Below are 20163 nucleotides of genomic sequence, written 5' to 3' on the forward strand. Positions count from 1 at the left end.
CGATGGCTCAACAGAGCTATGACTGTGTAAGTTTAGCAATTGTACTAAAGAGAAACCTAGGATTATTCTTGTTCTTTTCTATTAATGATGAGAAATAAGCTGTTCTAGCTTGGCGAAGTGTCTTTTTATACAACAGTAGGCTATTTTTCCAGATTTAAAGTACGCAGATCTAAATTAAACCAGGGAGCTAGACTCCTGTGAATAATTACCTTCTTTTTCAAGGGGGCTGCATTGGCTAATGTACCACGCAATGATGAAGTAACACTATGAACAAGAGAATCAATTTGTGAAGGGGCAGAAACAAAATTATTGCCCTCCACTGTGCTTTTCTGTGATAATGAGGAAATTAAAAGTGGAACAGATTCTTTAAAGGTTGTTACAGCATTGTCTGATAATGATCTACTATAATGAAATTTTCTTTCAGGTGTGGAGTACTCGGTTAAATTAAACTCAAAGGTTATTAAGAAAAGATCAGACAGGACAGGGTTATGAGAAAATATTGTTATGTCTTTACACTCAATGCCATATGTCAGCACAAGGTCCAGAGAATGAAGACAAAGTTGGGTAGGTTTGTTAATGTTTTGTGCAAAGCCTATTGAGTCTAAGTTAGCATTAAAGGCTATATATAAGCTATCACTTTCAGTGTCAACATGAATGTTAAAATCCCCCACTATAATAACCTTATCTGTATTTAACACTAAATCAGATAAAAGGTCTGAAAACTGATCTAACAATTGAGAGTAAGGGCCTGGTGGATGGTACAAAACAACAAACAGAAGAGGTTTTAGTGCTTTGCAATTTGGATGAGGAAAACTAAGGATTAAATATTCAAAAGAGTTGTAGCTGTTGATTGGTCTGGAGCTAATCAATAAATCCAACTGAAAGATGGTTGCTACTCCTGCTCCTCGCCCAGTAATTCGAGGAATGTGAAAATTTAAATAATTAGTAGGAGTTGACTCATTTATAGTAACATAATCCTCTTGCTGCAGCCAGGTTTCTGTGAGGCAAAGTAAATCAATCTGATTGTCACAAATCAGGTCACTAACTAGCAATGTCTTTGAAGAGAGAGATCTTATGTTCAGTAAGCCACATTTAATTGTTTTGTTTTTCTTTTCGGTCTGAGTTGTGTTTATTTTTATTAGATTTTCCTGATTTCCTCCTTTTAGATTATTTTTTAATCTATTCAATTTTGGCCGTGGGCGAGACACTGTCTTAATAGGGTAATGGGTGGGTAGCAGTACAGAAGCTGCAGACTGGTAGCCAGTCTTCATTGATTGCACATTGCACCAGTAAGAGCAGAGTATGAAGGTTCAATTAGCAGGGTAAGAGCACAGTTTTGCTCAAAATATTGAAATGCAAACAACATTATGGGTGACATACCAGAGTTCAAAAGAGGACAAATTGTTGGTGCACGTCTTGCTGGCGCATCTGTGACCAAGACAGCAAGTCTTTGTGATGTATCAAGAGCTACGGTATCCAGGGTAATGTCAGCATACCACCAAGAAGGACGAACCACATCCAACAGGATAAACTGTGGACGCAAGAGGAAGCTGTCTGAAAGGGATGTTCGGGTGCTAACCCGGATTGTATCCAAAAAACATAAAACAATGGTTGCCCAAATCACGGCAGAATTAAATGTGCACCTCAACTCTCCTGTTTCCACCAGAACTGTCCGTCGGGAGCTCCACAGGGTCAATATACACGGCCGGGCTGCTATAACCAAACCTTTGGTCACTCATGCCAATGCCAAACGTCGGTTGGGCTGTGGACAATGTGAAACATGTATTGTTCTCTGATGAGTCCACCTTTACTGTTTTCCCCACATCCGGGAGAGTGACAGTGTGGAGAAGCCCCAAAGAAGCGTACCACCCAGACTGTTGTATGCCCAGAGTGAAGCATGGGGGTGGATCAGTGATGGTTTGGGCTGCCATATTATGGCATTCCCTTGGCCCAATACTTGTGCTAGATGGGCGCGTCACTGCCAAGGACTACCGAACCATTCTTGAGGACCATGTGCATCCAATGGTTCAAACATTGTATCCTGAAGGCGGTGCCATGTATCAGGATGACAATGCACCAATACACACAGCAAGACTGGTGGAAGATTAGTTTGATGAACATGAAAGTGAAGTTGAACATCTCCCATGTCATTCCCAAGATGAATTCACGCTGTATTGGCCGATATATATATATATATATATATAGACCTGCTCTACCAGAACATTTAAGCGTTTTGTTTTCTCTGGTAGAGGAGCTAACAAACTCTTGAAACGTTAGAAGTATAGCAAAGAGTGAAGCATGGTTAAAATAACCAGATATTGCTGCAAACACATTGGAGTGTTGAGTCTGTAACATAGCAACAACTTAGCTGATGACATCACATGAAGAGTCAGCAACAGCAGAAGGTGGATCGTATACTGTTGCCAAAATAACACCGGTGAACTCTGTGGGTAAATAATATGGACGAAAACTTACTGCTAACAGTTCAATATCTGAACTGTAGAGACGACACTTCACAGTAACATGTCCTGGATTACACCATCTGCTGTTCACAAGTACCGCCACTCCACCTCCTTTGCTTTTGTCGCTCCTCTTCAAAACTCTGTCTGCTCTTATGGTCAGAAAACCAGGCAGAGAGACTCTGGAGTCAGGGATATGACCCTGCAGCCATATCTCAGTAAAACACATAATTATGCATTCCCGATACTCTGGCAGCGTTCTTTGTAGGGCTTGGAGTTCATCCAAATTGTTTCCCAACGATCTCACATTGCTCATCACCTCCTTCTCCCTCTTCTCTTTACTCCTGCTCTGCATCCACGGTGCCTCCTTCTCAACTCATCAGGGATTTGGGGTTGTAGTTGAAGTATTGTTTAAGTTTTAGAGATGTTAATCAGCTGCTCCCAGTTGTACAAAAAAAACCAAAAAAAAACCTTGTTGCCATGGTGACACATCATAAGAAATGTCTAATAGTAAAAAAGTATGAGCAAAAAATCTTCCAGCTGCACAGCATCCAATACAGGAGAGGATAATCATTAATAATAATAATAATAATAATATTTAACCATCACCAAGAGGAATTTGATTTCTTGAAAAGAGTTAAACAGAATTAAAAAGTAACAGAGGTACTCCAACCTTCTGCCACCTTGAGTGACACAATTCATGTAATGTATATCTATCCATATACAGGTGTTGGACAATAAAACTGAAACACCTGGTTTAGACCAAAATTATTTATTAGTATGGTGTAGGGCCTCCTTTTGCGGCCAATACAGTGTCAATTCGTCTTGGGAATGACATATACAAGTCCTGCACAGTGGTCAGAGGGATTTTAAGTCATTCTACGTGATACTGGTGGAGGAAAACGTTTCCTGACTCGCTCCTCCAAAACACCCCAAAGTGGCTCAATAAAATTTAGATCTGGTGACTGTGCAGGCCATGGGAGATGTTCAACTTCACTTTCATGTTCATCAAATCAATCTTTCACTCGTATTGGTGCATTGTCATCCTGATTTATTTAATTTCCTTTTGGGATTAATAAAGTATTTTTGAATTTGAATTGAATTTGAATTGATACACAGCACCGCCTTCAGGATACAATGTTTGAACCATTGGATGCACATGGTCCTCAAGAATGGTTCGGTAGTCCTTGGCAGTGACGCGCCCATCTAGCACAAGTATTGGGCCAAGGGAATGCCATGATATGGCAGCCCAAACCATCACACTGGGCATGCAACAATCTGGGTGGTACACTTCCTTGGGGCTTCTCCACACCGTAACTCTCCAGGATGTGGGGAAAACAGTAAAGGTGGACTCATCAGAGAACAATACATGTTTCACATTGTCCACGGTCCAGGATTTGCGCTCCTTGCACCATTGAAACCGACGTTTGGCATTGGCATGAGTGACCAAAGGTTTGGCTATAGCAGCCCGGCCGTGTATATTGACCCTGTGGAGGTCCCGACGGACAGTTCTGGTGAAAACAAGAGAGTTGAGGTGCACATTTAAATCTGCCGTGATTTGGGCAACCGTTGTTTTATGTTTTTTGGATACAATCCGGGTTAGCACCCGAACATCCCTTTCAGACAGCTTCCTCTTGCGTCCACAGTTAATCCTGTTGGATGTGGTTCGTCCTTCTTGGTGGTATGCTGACATTACCCTGGATACCGTGGCTCTTGATACTTCACAAAGAATTGCTGTCTTGGTCACAGATGCGCCAGCAAGACGTGCACCAACAATTTGTCCTCTTTTGAACTCTGGTATGTCACCCATAATGTTGTGTGCATTTCAATATTTTGAGCAAAACTGTGCTCTTACCCTGCAAATTGAACCTTCACACTCAGCTCTTACTGGTGCAATGTGCAATCAATGAAGACTGGCTACCAGGCTGGTCCAATTTAGCCATGAAACCTCCCACACTAAAATGACAGGTGTTTCAGTTTCATTGTCCAACCCCTGTATATCCTTATATTTATATATGAGTTGTTTTTGCAGACGTTGTTAGCTCTGTAATGTATAAAGGAGCACTGAAGACTGCCTTCAGTGCTCGTTCACTAAACTGTGCTTTGTGCCTTTCTTAAATGCTGTGAGCCTTTGAAATAAACAAGATTAGTCTTGGGAGAAATCAATTTATTAAAGCAGCATTGGCAGGATGGTCGGCAGGATATATATATATATATATATATATATATATATATATATATATAGTAACGAACATTTATTTTTGTGCTACATACAATAAAAACTATGAACAATTTTTAAATCATTGAAACAAAGCTCAGAAGATATGTTTATCCAATTCAAATCTGTTTGTTTATATACTGCGATTCACAGCATATGTCTTCTCAAGGCAATTTACCAAAAACAATATTTATATAATGAAATATTTAGTCCATTCAGTCCAATTGTACAGACAGTTCAGTCATTTACATGCAATCCAACTGGATCCTAGTTAAAAAATAATGTAGTTTTAATAACTCTACATTGTGTATTATTGTAATTGGTAAATGTTTCTTTATCATAGGAAACTCACCTGATCAGTCAGCCCATTATTTTAAAACATGCATTTTTAGACATATGAACAATTTGGCAAGGGCTAAAAAGGGACAATTACGTTTAGAAGTTTGTTCTTTGCAAAATATAACAATCAAAAGGTTTTCTCCTCTCTGTAAAACCCAAAACACGTGAAACACATTAAATGGCAAAATTATTACTTTTAAGTGTTTCCAGAAAAGCCCTCCTGCGGTGAAGGAAACGCCCTGTACTAACAGGCGGAAGTGAAAGTAAAACGACTTTTTCCAAGAGCTTCAGTCTGCGCCGGAAAATGAGCGCTGCACACCTAAACGTCGTTCTGCTGGAGATTTCAAATCAGCTCAACAATGAAAATCTAGAGTCACTCAAGTTCCTTGTCCGAAGCCAGATCGGGAAACAGAAACTGGAGAGGATAAAAACAGGACTCCAATTATTTGAAGTCCTGATAGAAAGAGGCCACCTGGCAAGCGACCAAACAGACTATCTAGCCAACCTTCTGCGGCAAATCCACCGAGAAGATCTATCTAACAAATTAAACAGCTTGGAAATTCAGAGTGGAAACTCCAACAATGACATAAGCGACGCCGAGAAAGGTAAAATTAGAACTGTGCCGCTCATCGGCGACGCGGAGTCCAGTTTCGCTTGCTGTCAGGGCCAATGTTTCACCATCATATATTGTCCCACCAGAGGGCGCTATTAGTTAGTAATTTTTAAACAATCTGATAGAACTACAAGTTAAAGCAATATATATATATATATATATATATATATATATATATACTTGATACTTGAACAAAGGTGGCTTTCCTTACTCTTTACTGAATATATAAAGATACAGCAAGCCTGACTGAACTTATGTTAACACTAACTTACAACATGGACTTGTTTTACATGTAATATTTTTGGGTTTTGATAATGTTTTTAATTGTCTTTACATTTCAGTTGACTTGTTTGGTGTCATTTGTTAGACTGGATGAATAAAGTTGGAAGAAACAAGACATTAGCAATTTAAAAATATCTATATTTACAGTGCCTTGACAAAGTATTCACCCCCTTGGCGTTTTTCATGTCTTGTTGCCTCACAACCTGGAGTTAATATGGATTGTTTGAGAGTTTGCACCATTCTATTTACAGAATATGCCTACAACTTAGATCTATTATGTTTTACTGTGAAGCAAATAACAAATGGGACTAAATAGCAAAAAAAAAACATCAGCATGCCTAACTGTTTACCCCTCTAAAGTCAGTACTTTGTAGAGGCAACTTTTGCAGCAATCACAGCTGCAAAGAGCTTTGGATAAGTCTATGAGCTCGCCACATCTTACTACTGGGATTTTTGCCTTTTCCTCAAGGCAAAACTGCTCTAGCTCATTCATGTTGAATGGTTTTAGCTTGTGAACAGCGATCCTCAAGTCTAACCATAGATTGTCAGTTGGATTGAGGTCTGGACTTTGAGTAGGCCGTTCCAGCAAATTTAAATGTTATCCCTTAAACCACTCTAGTGTTTCTTTAGTAGTATGCTTTGGGTCATTGTTCTGCTGGACAGTGAACCTCCGTCCCGGTCTCAAATCACAGGTAGACTGACATGGGTTTTGCTCAAAAGTATCCTTGTATTTAGCATCATCCATCTTCACCACGACTTGGACCAGTTTCCCAGTCATTGTGCTGCTGAAAAACATCAGCACAGGATGATGTGGCCACCACCATGTTTCAGTCACCTCCTTGCCTGGTCTGTGAGTTTTGGTGGGCAGCCCTCTCTTGGCAGATTTGTTATGGTATCATGTGCTTTCCATTTAAATATGATGGATTTGATGGTGCTCTTGGGGCACATTAAAGATTTGGATATGTTTGTATAACCACACCCTCACTTATTCTTCTCAGCAACTTTGTCTCTGACTTGTTTGGAGAGCTCCTTGGTGTTCATGGTGAATACATATGCACATGCCAATTTTCAGTTTCTTTTTTTAGATATATTTTTATCATTTTACTCCACAAACTTTGTGTAGATCCTTCACATACAATAGGATTTAATACATTTAAATTACAGGTTGGAATGTTACAAAATGGGTGAAAAGCGAAAGGGTGTGAATTCATTTACAAGGGACTGTATTTAACGAACAACAGCCTCAGTAGTGCTGGAAGAACTGTATACAGCCATAATAGCTAAGCAAATCCTCCGCATGCTGGTCCGCAGGTTGGTCACACACTGTTGTGGGATGACATTAAGTATCACCAGTATTTGTGACAAGTCAGCTAATGTGGTTGTGTTTGTCACTCTTGTATGCCCATGCTGATCCCACAGCGGTTCCGTGAGGTTGAAGTCAGGACTGCAGACAGGCTATTCCAACCCCCCACGCTCAAATTCTGGATAAAGTCTCTGAATAAACCATGCTCTATTGGAAAGAGATTTGGCATCCTGGAGGATAGAGTGTGAACAAGTTCCTAAGGGTGGACAAGTGGGGTTCTCACTAGCTGCAGAATTTTATATATTATTTTATATATTGATATTTTATATATTATATATTGATTTTATATATTAATTTATATATATTTCTATACTACCAGTCAAAAGTTTGGACACACCTTTTCATTCAGTGGTTTGTCTTTTTTATTTTTACAACCACCTCTGGGAACTCCTTTAAGACTGTTGGAAAACCATTTCAGTTGCTACCTCATGAAGCTGATTGAGAGTGCCAAAAGTGTGCAAAGCAGTGATCAAAGAAAGGGCTCTATTTTGACGACTTTAAGAGATGTTTTGAGTTATTTCACAGCTTTGTGTTTGCTACATTATTCTATGTACTTTTGCTTCATTGCTTTAATGTCTTCACGGTGTATCTACAATGTAAAAAGTAATAACAATAAGGAAAAGCCACTGAATGAGAAAGGTGTCCATATCTTTGACTAGTAATCTATATTATCTAAGAACAAAAGGTTACTCCGTTGTGAGCAGAAAACTAAGCCTCACACAGCCTCATCATGATTGGACTATACCAGCAGTAATTAAGCATATTCTAATTGCTATTTGTAGCAGGATGATGTATCATAACATCTGTGGGATAGTTAGATGATTTTAGATATGTCTCAAATCATCACTGATGGGACTTTATTGGCCCCTTTAGTGACCATAAAGGTCCTATTACAGATCCATAAAAAAATGTATACTTATTATTGAAATGTGAAATGGCCTGCACTTGTATAGCGTTTTATCAAGTCCCCAGAGACCCCAAAGTGCTTTACACTACAATCAGTCATTCACCCATTCATTCACACGCTGACAGTGGTTAGCTATAATGTAGCCCCAGTTGCCCTGGGGCACACTGACAGAAGTGGGGCTGCCAGACACTGGCGCCACTGAACCCTCTGACCACTATCAGCAGGCTAGGAGGGTGACTTGCCCAAGGACACAACGACTGAGACAGACAGAGCAGGGATTCGAACCGGCAACCCACAGATTACAGGACAAACCTCTACCACTGTCACCACCAGTAAAATCCATTAGATAGCTTATTACACATAGACTGATATTTTTAAGCCTTTATGTTAATGATGATGGCTTTCTGCTTCGGCTAACGAAAATACAACATTTAAGATTCTAATATTAGATCAGATCAATAAGAAAACATCTTTAATAGGTAGGTTACCTGCTTAAAGATTGTTTTCATTTATTTTCAAAGGCATATGACAGGTACATCTAAAGAAAAAAATCAATATTGCGTAGAAGTGCAGTATTTTTCACCAGTCATTTCAGAAAGTGAAACGGTTATTTTATAGATTCATTCCATATAGAGTAAAATATTTCAGAAACATATTTCAAGATTTTCTTGTAATTTTGATTATGGCTTACAGGTAAAGGAAACCCAAAATTCAGTGTCTCAGAAAATTTTGATATCACATTAGACCAATCAAAAAAATATGTTTTCAGCATAAACGTCCGGTTTCTGAAAGGTATGCCCATTTCTATGCACTCAATACTTGATTGGGCCTCCTCTTGCATGAATTACTACATCAATGTGCCGTAGCATAGAGCAGCCTGTGGCACAGTGTAGGTGTAATGGAAGCCCAGGTTGCTTTGATAGCTGCCTTGAGGTCATCTGCCTTGTTGGGTCTGATGTCTCTCATCTTCTTCTTGACAATAGCCTATAGATTTTCTATGGGGTTCAGGTCGGGAGTTTGCTGGCAAATCAAGAACCGGAACACCACGGTCATTTAACCAGCTTTTGGTACCTTTGGCAGTATGGACAGGTGCCAAGTCCTCCTGGATAATAAAATCAGCATCTCCATACAGCTTGTCAGCAGAGCTGAAGTGCTCTAGAATTCCCTGGTAGATGGGATGTCTCAGAACACAGGACTTTGGATCACTGAGCAACAATCCAGTTACTTTTCTTCTTATTCCAGGTAAGACGTTTTTGGCGTCTCTGGTCCAGGAGTGGCTTGACACGAGGAATGCGGCATTTGTAGCCCATGTCATTTGTCTGTGTGTGGTGTGTGGTGGGTCTTGATACACTGACTTTTTTTACACCATGAGCGTCCAATAATGAACTTTTTCACGGTATTCTAATTTTCTGAGACACAGAATTTAGTTTTTTTCTTTACCTGTAAGCCACAATCATCAAAATTACAAGAAACGAAGGCTTGAAATATGTCACTCTATGTGTAATGATTCTATATAATATGAATTTCACTTTCTGAAATGACTGGCAAAAAACTATTGTACTTTTACGCAATATTGTTATTTTTTTGGGCTGCATGGTGGCGCAGTTGGTAGTACTGTTGCCTTGCAACAAGAAGGCCCTGGGTTTGATTCCCGGCCAGGGGTCTTTCTGCATGGAGTTTGCATGTTCTCCCCGTGCATGCGTGGGTTCTCACCGGGTACTCCGGCTTCCTCCCACAGTCCACATGCCTGTTAGGTTAATTGGTCACTCTAAATTGCCCTTAGGTGTATGAATGAGTGTGTGCATGGTTGTTTGTGTGTTGCCCTGTGATGGACTGGTGACCTGTCCAGGGTGTACCCTGCCTCCTGCCCATAGACTCCTGGAGATAGGCACCAGCTTCCCCGTGACCCACTATGGAATAAGCGGTAGAAAACTGACTGATTGTTATTTTTTTGAGACTTACCTGTAAATATGACTGTAGTGTGATTGTTCTGACTACAACCTAGACCCTTGATACTTCTAACCCATGCTTAAAATTAAAAAGGTTATTGCATTAAAGGTGAAACGATTTCAAAAAACAAGATCAGTCTATCAGTTGCCTTCTATTGAGGCACTTCTATGAATGTTTTCTGCTGCTTAAATTGAGTTATGTCAGTTCAGTGGGTACTCTGCCTGTTTTTCTCAGGACTGTATGACCGCAAATAACTGTCTCAGAACACATTGGTGGTGTAAAACAATCATTGTCAAAACCATTTAAATACGTTCAGTGCTGGGGTTAACAATGTCACAATCAGATCTAAACAGGCTGCAGGTTACTTGTGATGAAATGAGAAATATTTGATTGAATTATGGAAAATCATCAATACACAAGCAAAATTAAGTAAATGTATAAATAAACAGAACTGAACTGAGAAAGAATTACAAAACAAAAAAAGCAAGGTTTTACTGCCATTGGTAGTTCAAAGTTCAAATACCTACTTTTACCTATTAATAATAATGCAGAAGTTTGGAGTATATTTGCATTAATCATATTCTTGTCCCTCAGCCAAACTGGATATTGCCATAGAGGTGATCAAAGAGAGTCTGGGTAAGAACTGGCGCAAACTAGGTCGCAAACTACGAGTGACGGAGGTCAAGCTGGATTCCATCTCCACACGGCATCCCACTGATCTAGAGGAGATGGCAGTGGAGCTGCTAAAGGAGTGGAGGAAGAGTCGAGCAGCTGAGGCCAGAACAGAGGAGCTGATAGCAGCTTTAAGGAACTGTCAGCTCAACCTAACTGCAGATAAAATACAGGAACAATTAGAATGTGAGGGATTTACCAGATTAGACCAATAATATCTTGGAAATATAAAGAAATATAAAAACACCTGTGATTTTAGGAAACCAACCAAAACATTATGTTTCTTCAGATGAATAAAATGCCCTTTTTAAACATCTGTATCTTTATAGTCATATAACGACCATCATCATGAATGTTTTCCTTTAAAATATGAATTATGTAACAAAAATGCAAATTTTTCTGTTTTTAAATATGTGTCCCCATTTGCCCATCCAGCATAGAAAATAAGTTCATGTTATTGTACACAGAAATGTCCCACCTATTAGTTTTGTTTTGCATAAATAGAAAATTGTAAAAGTAAAGGATGTATTGTTTTTTTAATTCAAATGACAAAAACCATTGAGCATGCTATTTTTTGTGTCTTCACTAACATAATACGGGTTTCATAAATGTCCAGCTGTGTTCTGAAAGGTCAGCACACAATGATTCAGTTCCAGTATTTTAGATTTTGTACTACAAATGATTAAATGTAGTCCAGATTCCTAAACAAAACCGTGAAACAGCCCTTTAATTCAGTAGTAATGTATGAATCAGACACCAGCTTCAATAAAGGAGAAAAAGGTTTTGGAGCAACTTAAAGCGGGGTTAGGTTAATCATAAATGCAAACCATACCTTGACATGGTTACCTAAACTGACAGCTAGGAGGAGCATTCATCAGAGAAGGAGCCAAAAGGCCAATGGTAGCTCTGTAGGAGCTGCAAAGATCCACAGCTAGAGTGGAAGAATTTGTTGACAGGACAGCTATTAACTGAGCACTCTGCAAATCTACCTTTAATGGAAGAGAGACAAGAAGAAAACTTGTTAAAAGAAAGCCATCAGAATTCCTGTTTTCATTTTACTGCGGGCCATGCTACACTGCAAGCATATGGAAGAAGGTACTCTGGTCAGATTAGACAGAAATTTAGTTGCACACATCAACCTGAACACACCATGGTGGTGGGAGTATCATGCTGGTGGATGCTTTTCTTCAGCGGTGATGGTGCAGTTGCTTAGAGCTGATAGGACCAAATGAATGGTCCCATCCATCAAAAGCCTTGATACTACAGCAGAGGTTCACCTTCTAGCAGGACAACATTAAATATTTCAGCCATAGCAGATCAAATGTGTTAGATTGGCCCAGTGAAGGTTGAGATCTGGTAAGATGGTAGAGGCATAGCCCAAAAACAGCTGATTACACTAAATTTCAACTGATTGTGGCTGAATACAAATCATGCCACACTTTCTAATTTAAAAAAAAAGAAAATCATGTATCATTTTCCTTCCTCTTTACAAATATGCACTACTTTGTGTTGCTCTAACAAATAAAATACCAATAAAACACTGACGTTTGTGATTGTAATGTAACGCCAATAAAATAGTCAAAGGTTATAAAAGAGTTTGCACAGCAGGTATTTTTTCTTTTCTTGCTAGTAAAAAGGGAACTGTTCATTGTTTTTGGCAAACAGGCTGTACTTGTTTTAGTTGTAATTATTGTATCTGTCACAGTAACACATTAATTGATCTATCTGTTCTGTTCTTGAATTTAAGTTTTGGGGTTTTAAATCAGTTTCATGTTTCTAGCTGCATAACAAGGTTAAGTCATGTCTTATATGGTTGTGTCTTTTCTTTAGTTTCCCCATTCAGTTAATATCAAAATGAAATGTTATACAAAACAAATCAGTTTGACTGTGCTTTCTGTTATAGGAGGACAGTGATGGGAAACTTTCCAAATCACATGTTTCAAGATCATCAACAAGAAGTTAATCAAACCGGGCTCTGTCAAGTTAAAAGTTCTTCTAGAACAGGGGTTTCAAACTCCGGTCCTCAAGTACAGGTGTCCTGCAGCTTTTACATGTGTCTCTGCTTCAACACACCTGAATCAAATAACTAGGTCATTCACAGGACTCTAGAGGTTGATTGTACATTGAAGATTCAGCCGTCTTAGTCACGTGCATGGGACCAGGGACACTGACCCTTGAGGATTTGAGTTTGATAACCATGTTCTAAAACCTCTAGCAACGCTTAATTAGTTGAAGATGTAGGTTTGATGCATTTATTTTAACCTATATGTATGATTTTGATCCACATTATATTTAAATTTATGCACCAAATCCTTGTGTTTTAATATCACTAAAGAATGGTCTTGTGAAATCATCCACCCTGGAACAAATCATGTCAAAGCTATCAATAAAAGCCCAAATTTTATTGCCCGTGATAAGTGGGTGTTGGTTTCTTACTGAAACTGCACATGAGGGAACAACCATGACTATAGAAGAATCTTCATTATAATCAGGTTGTGAATTTCAATAGTTCAAATAAATTTGAATGAATCATTTTTTTTATTGCAGCATTTTATTTCTTTTTATTTTGTTTCTCATCCAGACAGCAATCAATATTCAATGCTTTTGGAGTTTTCAACCAAACTGTCATCTGGCTAAAACCCACACCTCCTGTCTTGGCATGTCCATGTCATCAGATTTGTAGGTCATAGGGCACAGCTGATGTTTCTGCAAAAGAAGCTTCTTTCAGTGTGGGAACATTGTTCAATAAATTATGGTAAACTGGGATAACTGACTCTGACTATCAGTAGGCCTACTCTATTAGTCCTTGTTAATACTACAGTTAAATTATGGGAAAAAAACACAACTCTGGATTAATTCAGCCCGCAGTGGTAAATGTTCAGCAAGCTAGAGCTGACTGTCTTTTTGTCATGGTTTCTTCAGAATGACCATTAAACATATCTGATAAGTGACTGTTATTTTGACACTAGATGGCACGCTGCAGACAGGTAAAGACTTAATGTCGGGTTTGGTCAACAAGAGAAATCCTGCTATTCTTCCATGGAAGAGACACTCATCTTTAATTAGTTTTAGACCCCAACCCACCAAAAAAAATCCCAAAAACAACAACATCTGGCTGTATGTACTTCCAGTTAAAAAGTACTGTTTTACAAATGCTTTTTTAGTTGAACTGAGAGCAGCTGGGCTTGGAAAATAATCTCTTGTCAAGTGTTAAACTGTGGAAGATCCACTTAATTCTTTCTCAATTTTTTTATAACACAAGCCAGCATACATTGAGTACGATTTGCTGGTAATAGTGTATTACTTTCCTTCATGACACTTACAGCATTTGTAGAGTCTGTTCAGTCTGGCAATATCATTCTGGCTCATCTGTGTGGCCTGGCCGAAGGACACATTGCTGTTTGGAATGGGCTCCATAGTAGGACGGTTGTTCTTCGAGAAGGCGTACCTGAAGAGTGGCATATTCCACAGAGGAAAGGCAGTGAGTCTGTAGCAGTGAGGAGTATTTACTTTATAGTAAGGTGTAGCGATGGGTGTGCAATTTAGTTTAGAACAGCGCCACACTATAATCAGTCCGACACAAAGGAGGGTCATGTAAAGCAGCATCAGCAGCTCAAGTTGTGTGGGCAGCCGACAAAACATAAGTTTAACATTATAAGAGCTGCATGGACAATTAGCACGTGTTTTCCTACTGTATGTGTTGAATTTGTAGCTTGGTATTGATACAATTTGTTCTTCTGTTATATTTGAGACTGTAGGAGCTACGCACTAATGCTAAAAAACATCCAGTGCAGATTTTGACGTGTCGGCCCTGTTGTGCATAGGAGTTATGATTATTATAGGAGTTTTTTATTTCCTTATAGAGACCACACACACACGCTTACCCACCAATATACACTATATTGCAATAAGTATTTGCCTACTTTTACATTTGCATGAATTTTGATGACATCCTGTTCTTAATCTATAAGGTCCAATTTGTCCAATTTATTGATGGACCCACTGTTGCCAGCATTAGCAACTTTAATTATTCTGTGAACATCTTCCACAAGGTTTAGGAGTGTGTTTATAGTTAGATGAGAAAACCAGAATTGCAGCCTCTGCTCTAATTAGTTTTATTAGTACTGCATAGAATATATTTCTGAATTTGTTTTTTTAAAACATATGCATACTGACCAATTGATATAAATGTGAATGTAGCTATATTTCACATTTTCAGTGATTAAAGGAGCTTAAAGTTGTTCAAGCATCATGTCTGCGCTCCCTACCAGCACCCTGGGGAGGATATTAGTATAAAAAATAACACCTATACAGTCCTCAGTCCCAAAATATTTTGCTATTGGTAATTAATGTCGATGTGTAGTGGAAGCTCACCAAAATGTCTGATGTTAAGCATAAATGGAATGGAAATGTTTTAAATGAAGCCAATGACATAAGCAAAAAGTTGTCTTACCTTTCATATTGCATAACAGAGTTGTAATCATAAGGAGTTCCCTGGTTCAGAGTTTCAATCTTATAGAAATTGTACTCCATGCCTATAAAAAATAGAGAAGAGATGTACATTGTTAGTTTTGCCTGAAACAACTGTGTTATCAGTAGACAAGATTTGTGTGTCTCTGACTAGGTATAGTCCAAACTGTGGATCAGTTTGCAGTTCAGAGAAAAAAAGCACAATAATAACATGAATGCTGAGCATACAACACCTCTAGAGTTCCAACAGTGCAGCAACTGCACAGCAACTGAGAAGCAGTACTCTTTTACATTATCTTGTTTTAAGAGTTTTTTTTCTGCTAAATGAGTACATCTCTACCTTTACTCCTATAGCAGGTTTACTCTGTGTTCATAGCGACAGTTTCTAAACACGGGTCTTACCTTGATGTTTTCTCCATGTTTTGCTGAGATTTATTATTGACATAAAGAAAAGAGGTTTGGACAGTGGGAGTCCACAAATGTAAACCCAAAATGTCACTGAAAACATTAGTATTTTATTTTTATGTAAACATACTATACAACTACATAAAGTCACATGCTGGTGTAAACCGGGGAAACTGGGGAATAGGTTATTTAACTTTTTTGTCTTTATACATTCTGAAAACAACTTTTCCTTGGTATCATATCAGAATTTTTCTATTGCTTTCAATGTCTCAAAATGATCAGGGATCAGGGTCACCCACACTGCTTCCTATTGGATCTTTATGTGTCAAGCTCCTTTCTGGTTTGTGCTTACAGATCCAGAAAACAGAGCTTGTTGTTCCCAGTAGTGGCATCTTATACCAACACATTTTGTGACAGTGGAGTTGAGAACTTTTACAGGTGCCTCATCCAATCATAGTCAGTCATGATGATTTTTATGTGAAATAAAAACATTGTGGAGCTCCGTAATGTCTAAAAAATAAGGGCGGAATACTTTTTGTATAATTGTTAACTCAAGCTGAGCTTAGCTCTAATAAAAAAGTGGTGATGAAAGATTGTAACCTTCAAGGATATTGTTCCAGTGCACTTTGATGTGGTTGTCTCTGTCAGAGCGGGTCTGCTCATGGTTGAAGCCCAGGGCGTGGAGCAGCTCATGCTGGACGGTGCCATGGTAAAGGCACCCCTGTCGGCTCAAGGACACTGTCTGACCCCCACCCTGACGGCCCACATACGAGTAACAGCTGCAACACATACACATACCACTATGCTCAGAAATCCTTTGCAACAGAAGCACACACCGCTCAACACTATCCAACACTGCAGTAAACCTCTGCTTTTGACTAAATAAACAGCTGTTTTGCACTAGTTCTATTTTACCAGGCACTAGCCATTACTTATGGTTATGATTTCCCTAACCTTAATGTATTCCTTATGTAAGAAGAAGTCACCTAAAAGCATAACCTTCCAAAGTAATTTATCGTTTAAAATTACTGCTCTGAAATAGCATTAAATGTGGAAAAGAGCAACAAATTGACACGTACCCATTCCTGGATTCAATGCTCAACCATTCATGATCGCCATTTTGGTAGGGCCTGAAACGGATGCAGGAAACCGCCGAGAAAGACTCCAGTCCACGAATGATGATCTCTATCTCACGGGAAGCTGTCATTAGATAAGGCAGGTCACCATTCCCCTCCCATTTGTGGAGGGAGAATTCAGATCCATAAATTAAATTAACTGTAAAACTGTTAGCCTTGTGTTTTCAGTTCATCAATAAAAAATTAGCTGCTGCTTACAGTAGTGGTTGGCAATGTAGTAGGGGATATAGACTTTTCCATCAGTATATTTTAACCAGAGGCAACCTCTGGAGGTGCAGGGGTCAGCATTTCTGTCTGCCTCAGACTTGACAGCAATGTCTCCTCCGATCAGGCGGGGTTCATCAATGTCAGGGACTGCCAGACAATACAGTTACAATTTAGAAACTGTAGTGGTTCTCATCTGATAATATGATGGTGTAACTAAATAAAGGCCTTTTCTATCATCAAAGAGGATCTGGAATGAATATTCTAAGTAGCAGACAAATGTGAGCGTAATACACAGAAGTTTTGACCTACTGCGGTCTCTGTTGGCTCTCTCCAGCAGCTCACCAACAGACAGTTCCTGGGAGGTGTCCACCTCGATGGCAGGAACCTCTGTACAAAGGAGAACATTTATAAAACTTAACATCCTTTAAACATAAGCATTTAAACTTGGGACAAGTGTTTGCAATTGTGTCTTACCTTCCTGTACTCCCCACAGCATAAAAAAGAAGAGAAACAATATTCTTTAACATGCATGTCAGAGGCATTTTGTTTCAGTTAAAACAAACCGTTCTACAGCCTACATTAATTAAAAAATTTAATTTCAGAAACATTTCTACATCCCTAAGCTAATGAAAATTTTTCATAAAATTTTAAAAAGTCTAATGTATTTATTGAACCATATTTTATTGTTTAAACATGTAAAATATCAAGAATTTCTCCTATCATTAGGAATATTTTGAGATAGTATTTATTTTTTGTGTTTTGGTGATGATTTTAAAAACTCTCAGCCTGTTTTAAGCCAACAACAGCCTGACAGCCATTCTTATTCACTACAGAACAACAATTCTCAGTTTTGAACAGCCAATCACTACATGCCTGCAGGTCAGCATAATTTGTTTATAACTGGAAATCTTTACCTTAGCCCAGGCAGATGACAAAAGCAACAGAACCACAAAGGACCAAGAAAAAAACTGCATGGTTGCAACAGATCTGTGAGAGAGAAAACATGATATAGACACAAAATGATTGCCATAAGACCTGCAACTTTTACTTCTGAATACAGAAACTGAGAGTGGCCCACTGAGGCATGTGGTGCTGTTGGATTTGTGGATCTTACCCAAGAGCTAATAGCCCCCTGTAAGCAAGAACGATATTTTATACTGACCCAGCTATCTAAAGGCAAATAAACAAATGTGTAAAAGTGCACACACTGCAGTTCATTTTTATCAAAGTAAGCTGACGTTTCTGAGGTTTTCACATGCATGTTATTTGCACAGGTGCTTCACTGAATATGTTCCATAAACTAGCCTTCTGTGCTGAACAACATGCCTTACAATGATGACTATCAGTTGATTTGTGCTGCTCAAACAGTATCTGCAGCTCTTATTTCCAACTTTTATTCATAGGTTTCTCTAACACTCTTTTTTGAAGGGCTCTCTCAATTATTAAGTTTTTCCCAAACGTTAAAGAAGAAATAAAAACATTATTCTATTGTATTTTATTATTTATTTATTTTTAACTGTTGGCAGCAAAAGACATTTGATCAATGTTCCTTGTTTCTGTCATATGTGATAATATTTATATGCAGATTTCATCTTGTTGCAGTGGCTCTCAGATGTTTACCCAGAAAGGAGACTGTGAAAAAAAGATTATAACAGCTTTCTCCACCTTTAATGTTAAATATGTCCTATGCATTTTCTCAAAAAATTCAATTTAAGAAAAAGAAATAAAGATTTAAAAGCATGATTACATTGATAAAATCATGAAAAATGTTGTCCATCTCAGTTTTTGCACCATGCGCCCTAGTTTGCCTGAGGTAATTTGAGGGTTTGATAGCTGTAAAGCCAGTAAATGTTTTTCCACTGATATTTAAGAAAGGTATCCATAAATTCTGACATGCCATTTTTTTAAACCAAATGTAAATGAAAACGAAGAAATTATTGTTTTTTTTAAAAAATCACCCATCTTTAATATTGTTTTATTTCCTTTGGGAGATGCATGTTCGATTTCTTCATTGAATGTAAATAATTTAGCATTTAAATCTGCCAGACCTATAGGTAATTTGGGGCTTACTTGTATATATATTATTTAGTTTTTTGTTTGCCTTCCTCCCAACAGATTTGTTTCTTTTTCCGTTTCTTCGAAATTATCTCATTTTGTACACATGAAATGCACTGTATTTAAAAGACTGAACTCATATCATTCAGAAATTCGCATTGTATAAACCTTTAAAATTGATCTCTTTTTAAACAGCAAAGACATATGCAAATGTGAGAACTGCATGGAATTAATTTTGTAAATATTATACCTATGGTTTTTTATTGGGGATAATATACTAGTTTCATCCTTTTATGTTCTGTTAAAACACATAATTTAATTTCGTATTAATATTGACACTTTTATTCAGTTGCCGTATTTTTTGTCTGTTTAGTCCTATATGCAGTCTTTTCTGATAATTCAAACATGCAATATTAACAGCATATGGTTTAGTCTGGCCCTTTCACAGAGTGTGGGTGTGGGTAGGTCTTTCACTAAAAGCAGCGGTGAACTGAATGTCCCAGACTGATAAGTGCAATTTGCACTTTTTTCTAACAGGGAAACAGATGTTTAACTTACATTCCGTTGTCAAACAGATGGGTTAATACACAGATAAAAGCCGAAAGTTCAAACATAAATGTTCACTAAAATATGCTTTATTTTTATAAAATGTACAATGTAGAATAGCATTTAATAATTGCCATGTGATTGTAAGATTTGTTTAGGAGGTACAGTACAACATTTGTTATGATTTGGGGTTTTTCTTATATTTCTCTCACAGTTTTTGAATTATGCTTCTGTTTATTATTTTTCTGGTCATGTTTTAGTCTTGTTCATGTTTTGTCAAGTGTGGTTTTTGGTTCTGGTCATAGTTTAGTTTTTGTTTGTATTCATGAGTCTCTGTTCTTGCTCCAGCCACGTTCTGTTCTGTCTGTCAATTATCGTTATTCGGTTCACCTGCTCTAAGCTAATTTGTCTCCTTGCTCCACCTGGTTTTCTCTCCATATATACACACCTGTTCAGTTAGTCATTGCGGAGTCATTTCATAATCATGCCTTGTTTGTTCAGATCATGTCTTGCCTATCTTGCCTGCCCGTTTGTTATTTTG

The 20163-nt window shown here is 38.2% G+C and overlaps 2 protein-coding genes across 2 annotated transcripts; one reads left to right on the forward strand and one right to left on the reverse strand.

The window, feature by feature from the left end:
- The first annotated feature begins 5232 nt into the window (after nt 1-5232).
- fadd (Fas (tnfrsf6)-associated via death domain) lies at nt 5233-13217 on the forward strand. The gene is made up of 2 exons (XM_047363423.1): nt 5233-5621; nt 10726-13217. Exons 1-2 carry the CDS (start codon nt 5321-5323, stop codon nt 11016-11018), a joined length of 594 nt encoding a protein of 197 aa, XP_047219379.1. The 5' UTR covers nt 5233-5320; the 3' UTR covers nt 11019-13217.
- Nucleotides 13218-13335: 118 nt separating this feature from the next.
- LOC124867140 (hatching enzyme 1.2-like) lies at nt 13336-18146 on the reverse strand. Its single transcript, XM_047363422.1, has 10 exons — nt 18100-18146; nt 17936-18008; nt 17496-17499; nt 17331-17408; nt 17013-17168; nt 16758-16878; nt 16279-16457; nt 15257-15338; nt 14127-14251; nt 13336-13509 (listed from the first exon to the last, which is right to left on the reverse strand). Coding segments are annotated over exons 1-10 (828 nt in total). The 5' UTR covers nt 18108-18146; the 3' UTR covers nt 13336-13507.
- Nucleotides 18147-20163: the final 2017 nt, after the last annotated feature.

Source organism: Girardinichthys multiradiatus, chromosome 4 (genome assembly GCF_021462225.1).
Source record: "Girardinichthys multiradiatus isolate DD_20200921_A chromosome 4, DD_fGirMul_XY1, whole genome shotgun sequence".
Lineage (NCBI taxonomy): Eukaryota > Metazoa > Chordata > Actinopteri > Cyprinodontiformes > Goodeidae > Girardinichthys > Girardinichthys multiradiatus.

What these genes read in the sequence shown, in the direction of transcription:
- LOC124867140 (XM_047363422.1), bottom strand. An exon ending in AGCATTGAATCCAGGAATGG is followed by an intron (nt 16,458 to 16,757) that starts GTACGTGTCAAT and finishes TATGTGTTGCAG; the next exon opens with CTGTTACTCGTATGTGGGCC. An exon ending in TCTGTTATGCAATATGAAAG is followed by an intron (nt 14,252 to 15,256) that starts GTAAGACAACTT and finishes GCCACTCTTCAG; the next exon opens with GTACGCCTTCTCGAAGAACA.
- fadd (XM_047363423.1), top strand. Translation starts at nt 5,321, where the DNA reads ATGAGCGCTGCACACCTAAACGTCGTTCTGCTGGAGATTTCAAATCAG. An exon ending in CATAAGCGACGCCGAGAAAG is followed by an intron (nt 5,622 to 10,725) that starts GTAAAATTAGAA and finishes CTTGTCCCTCAG; the next exon opens with CCAAACTGGATATTGCCATA.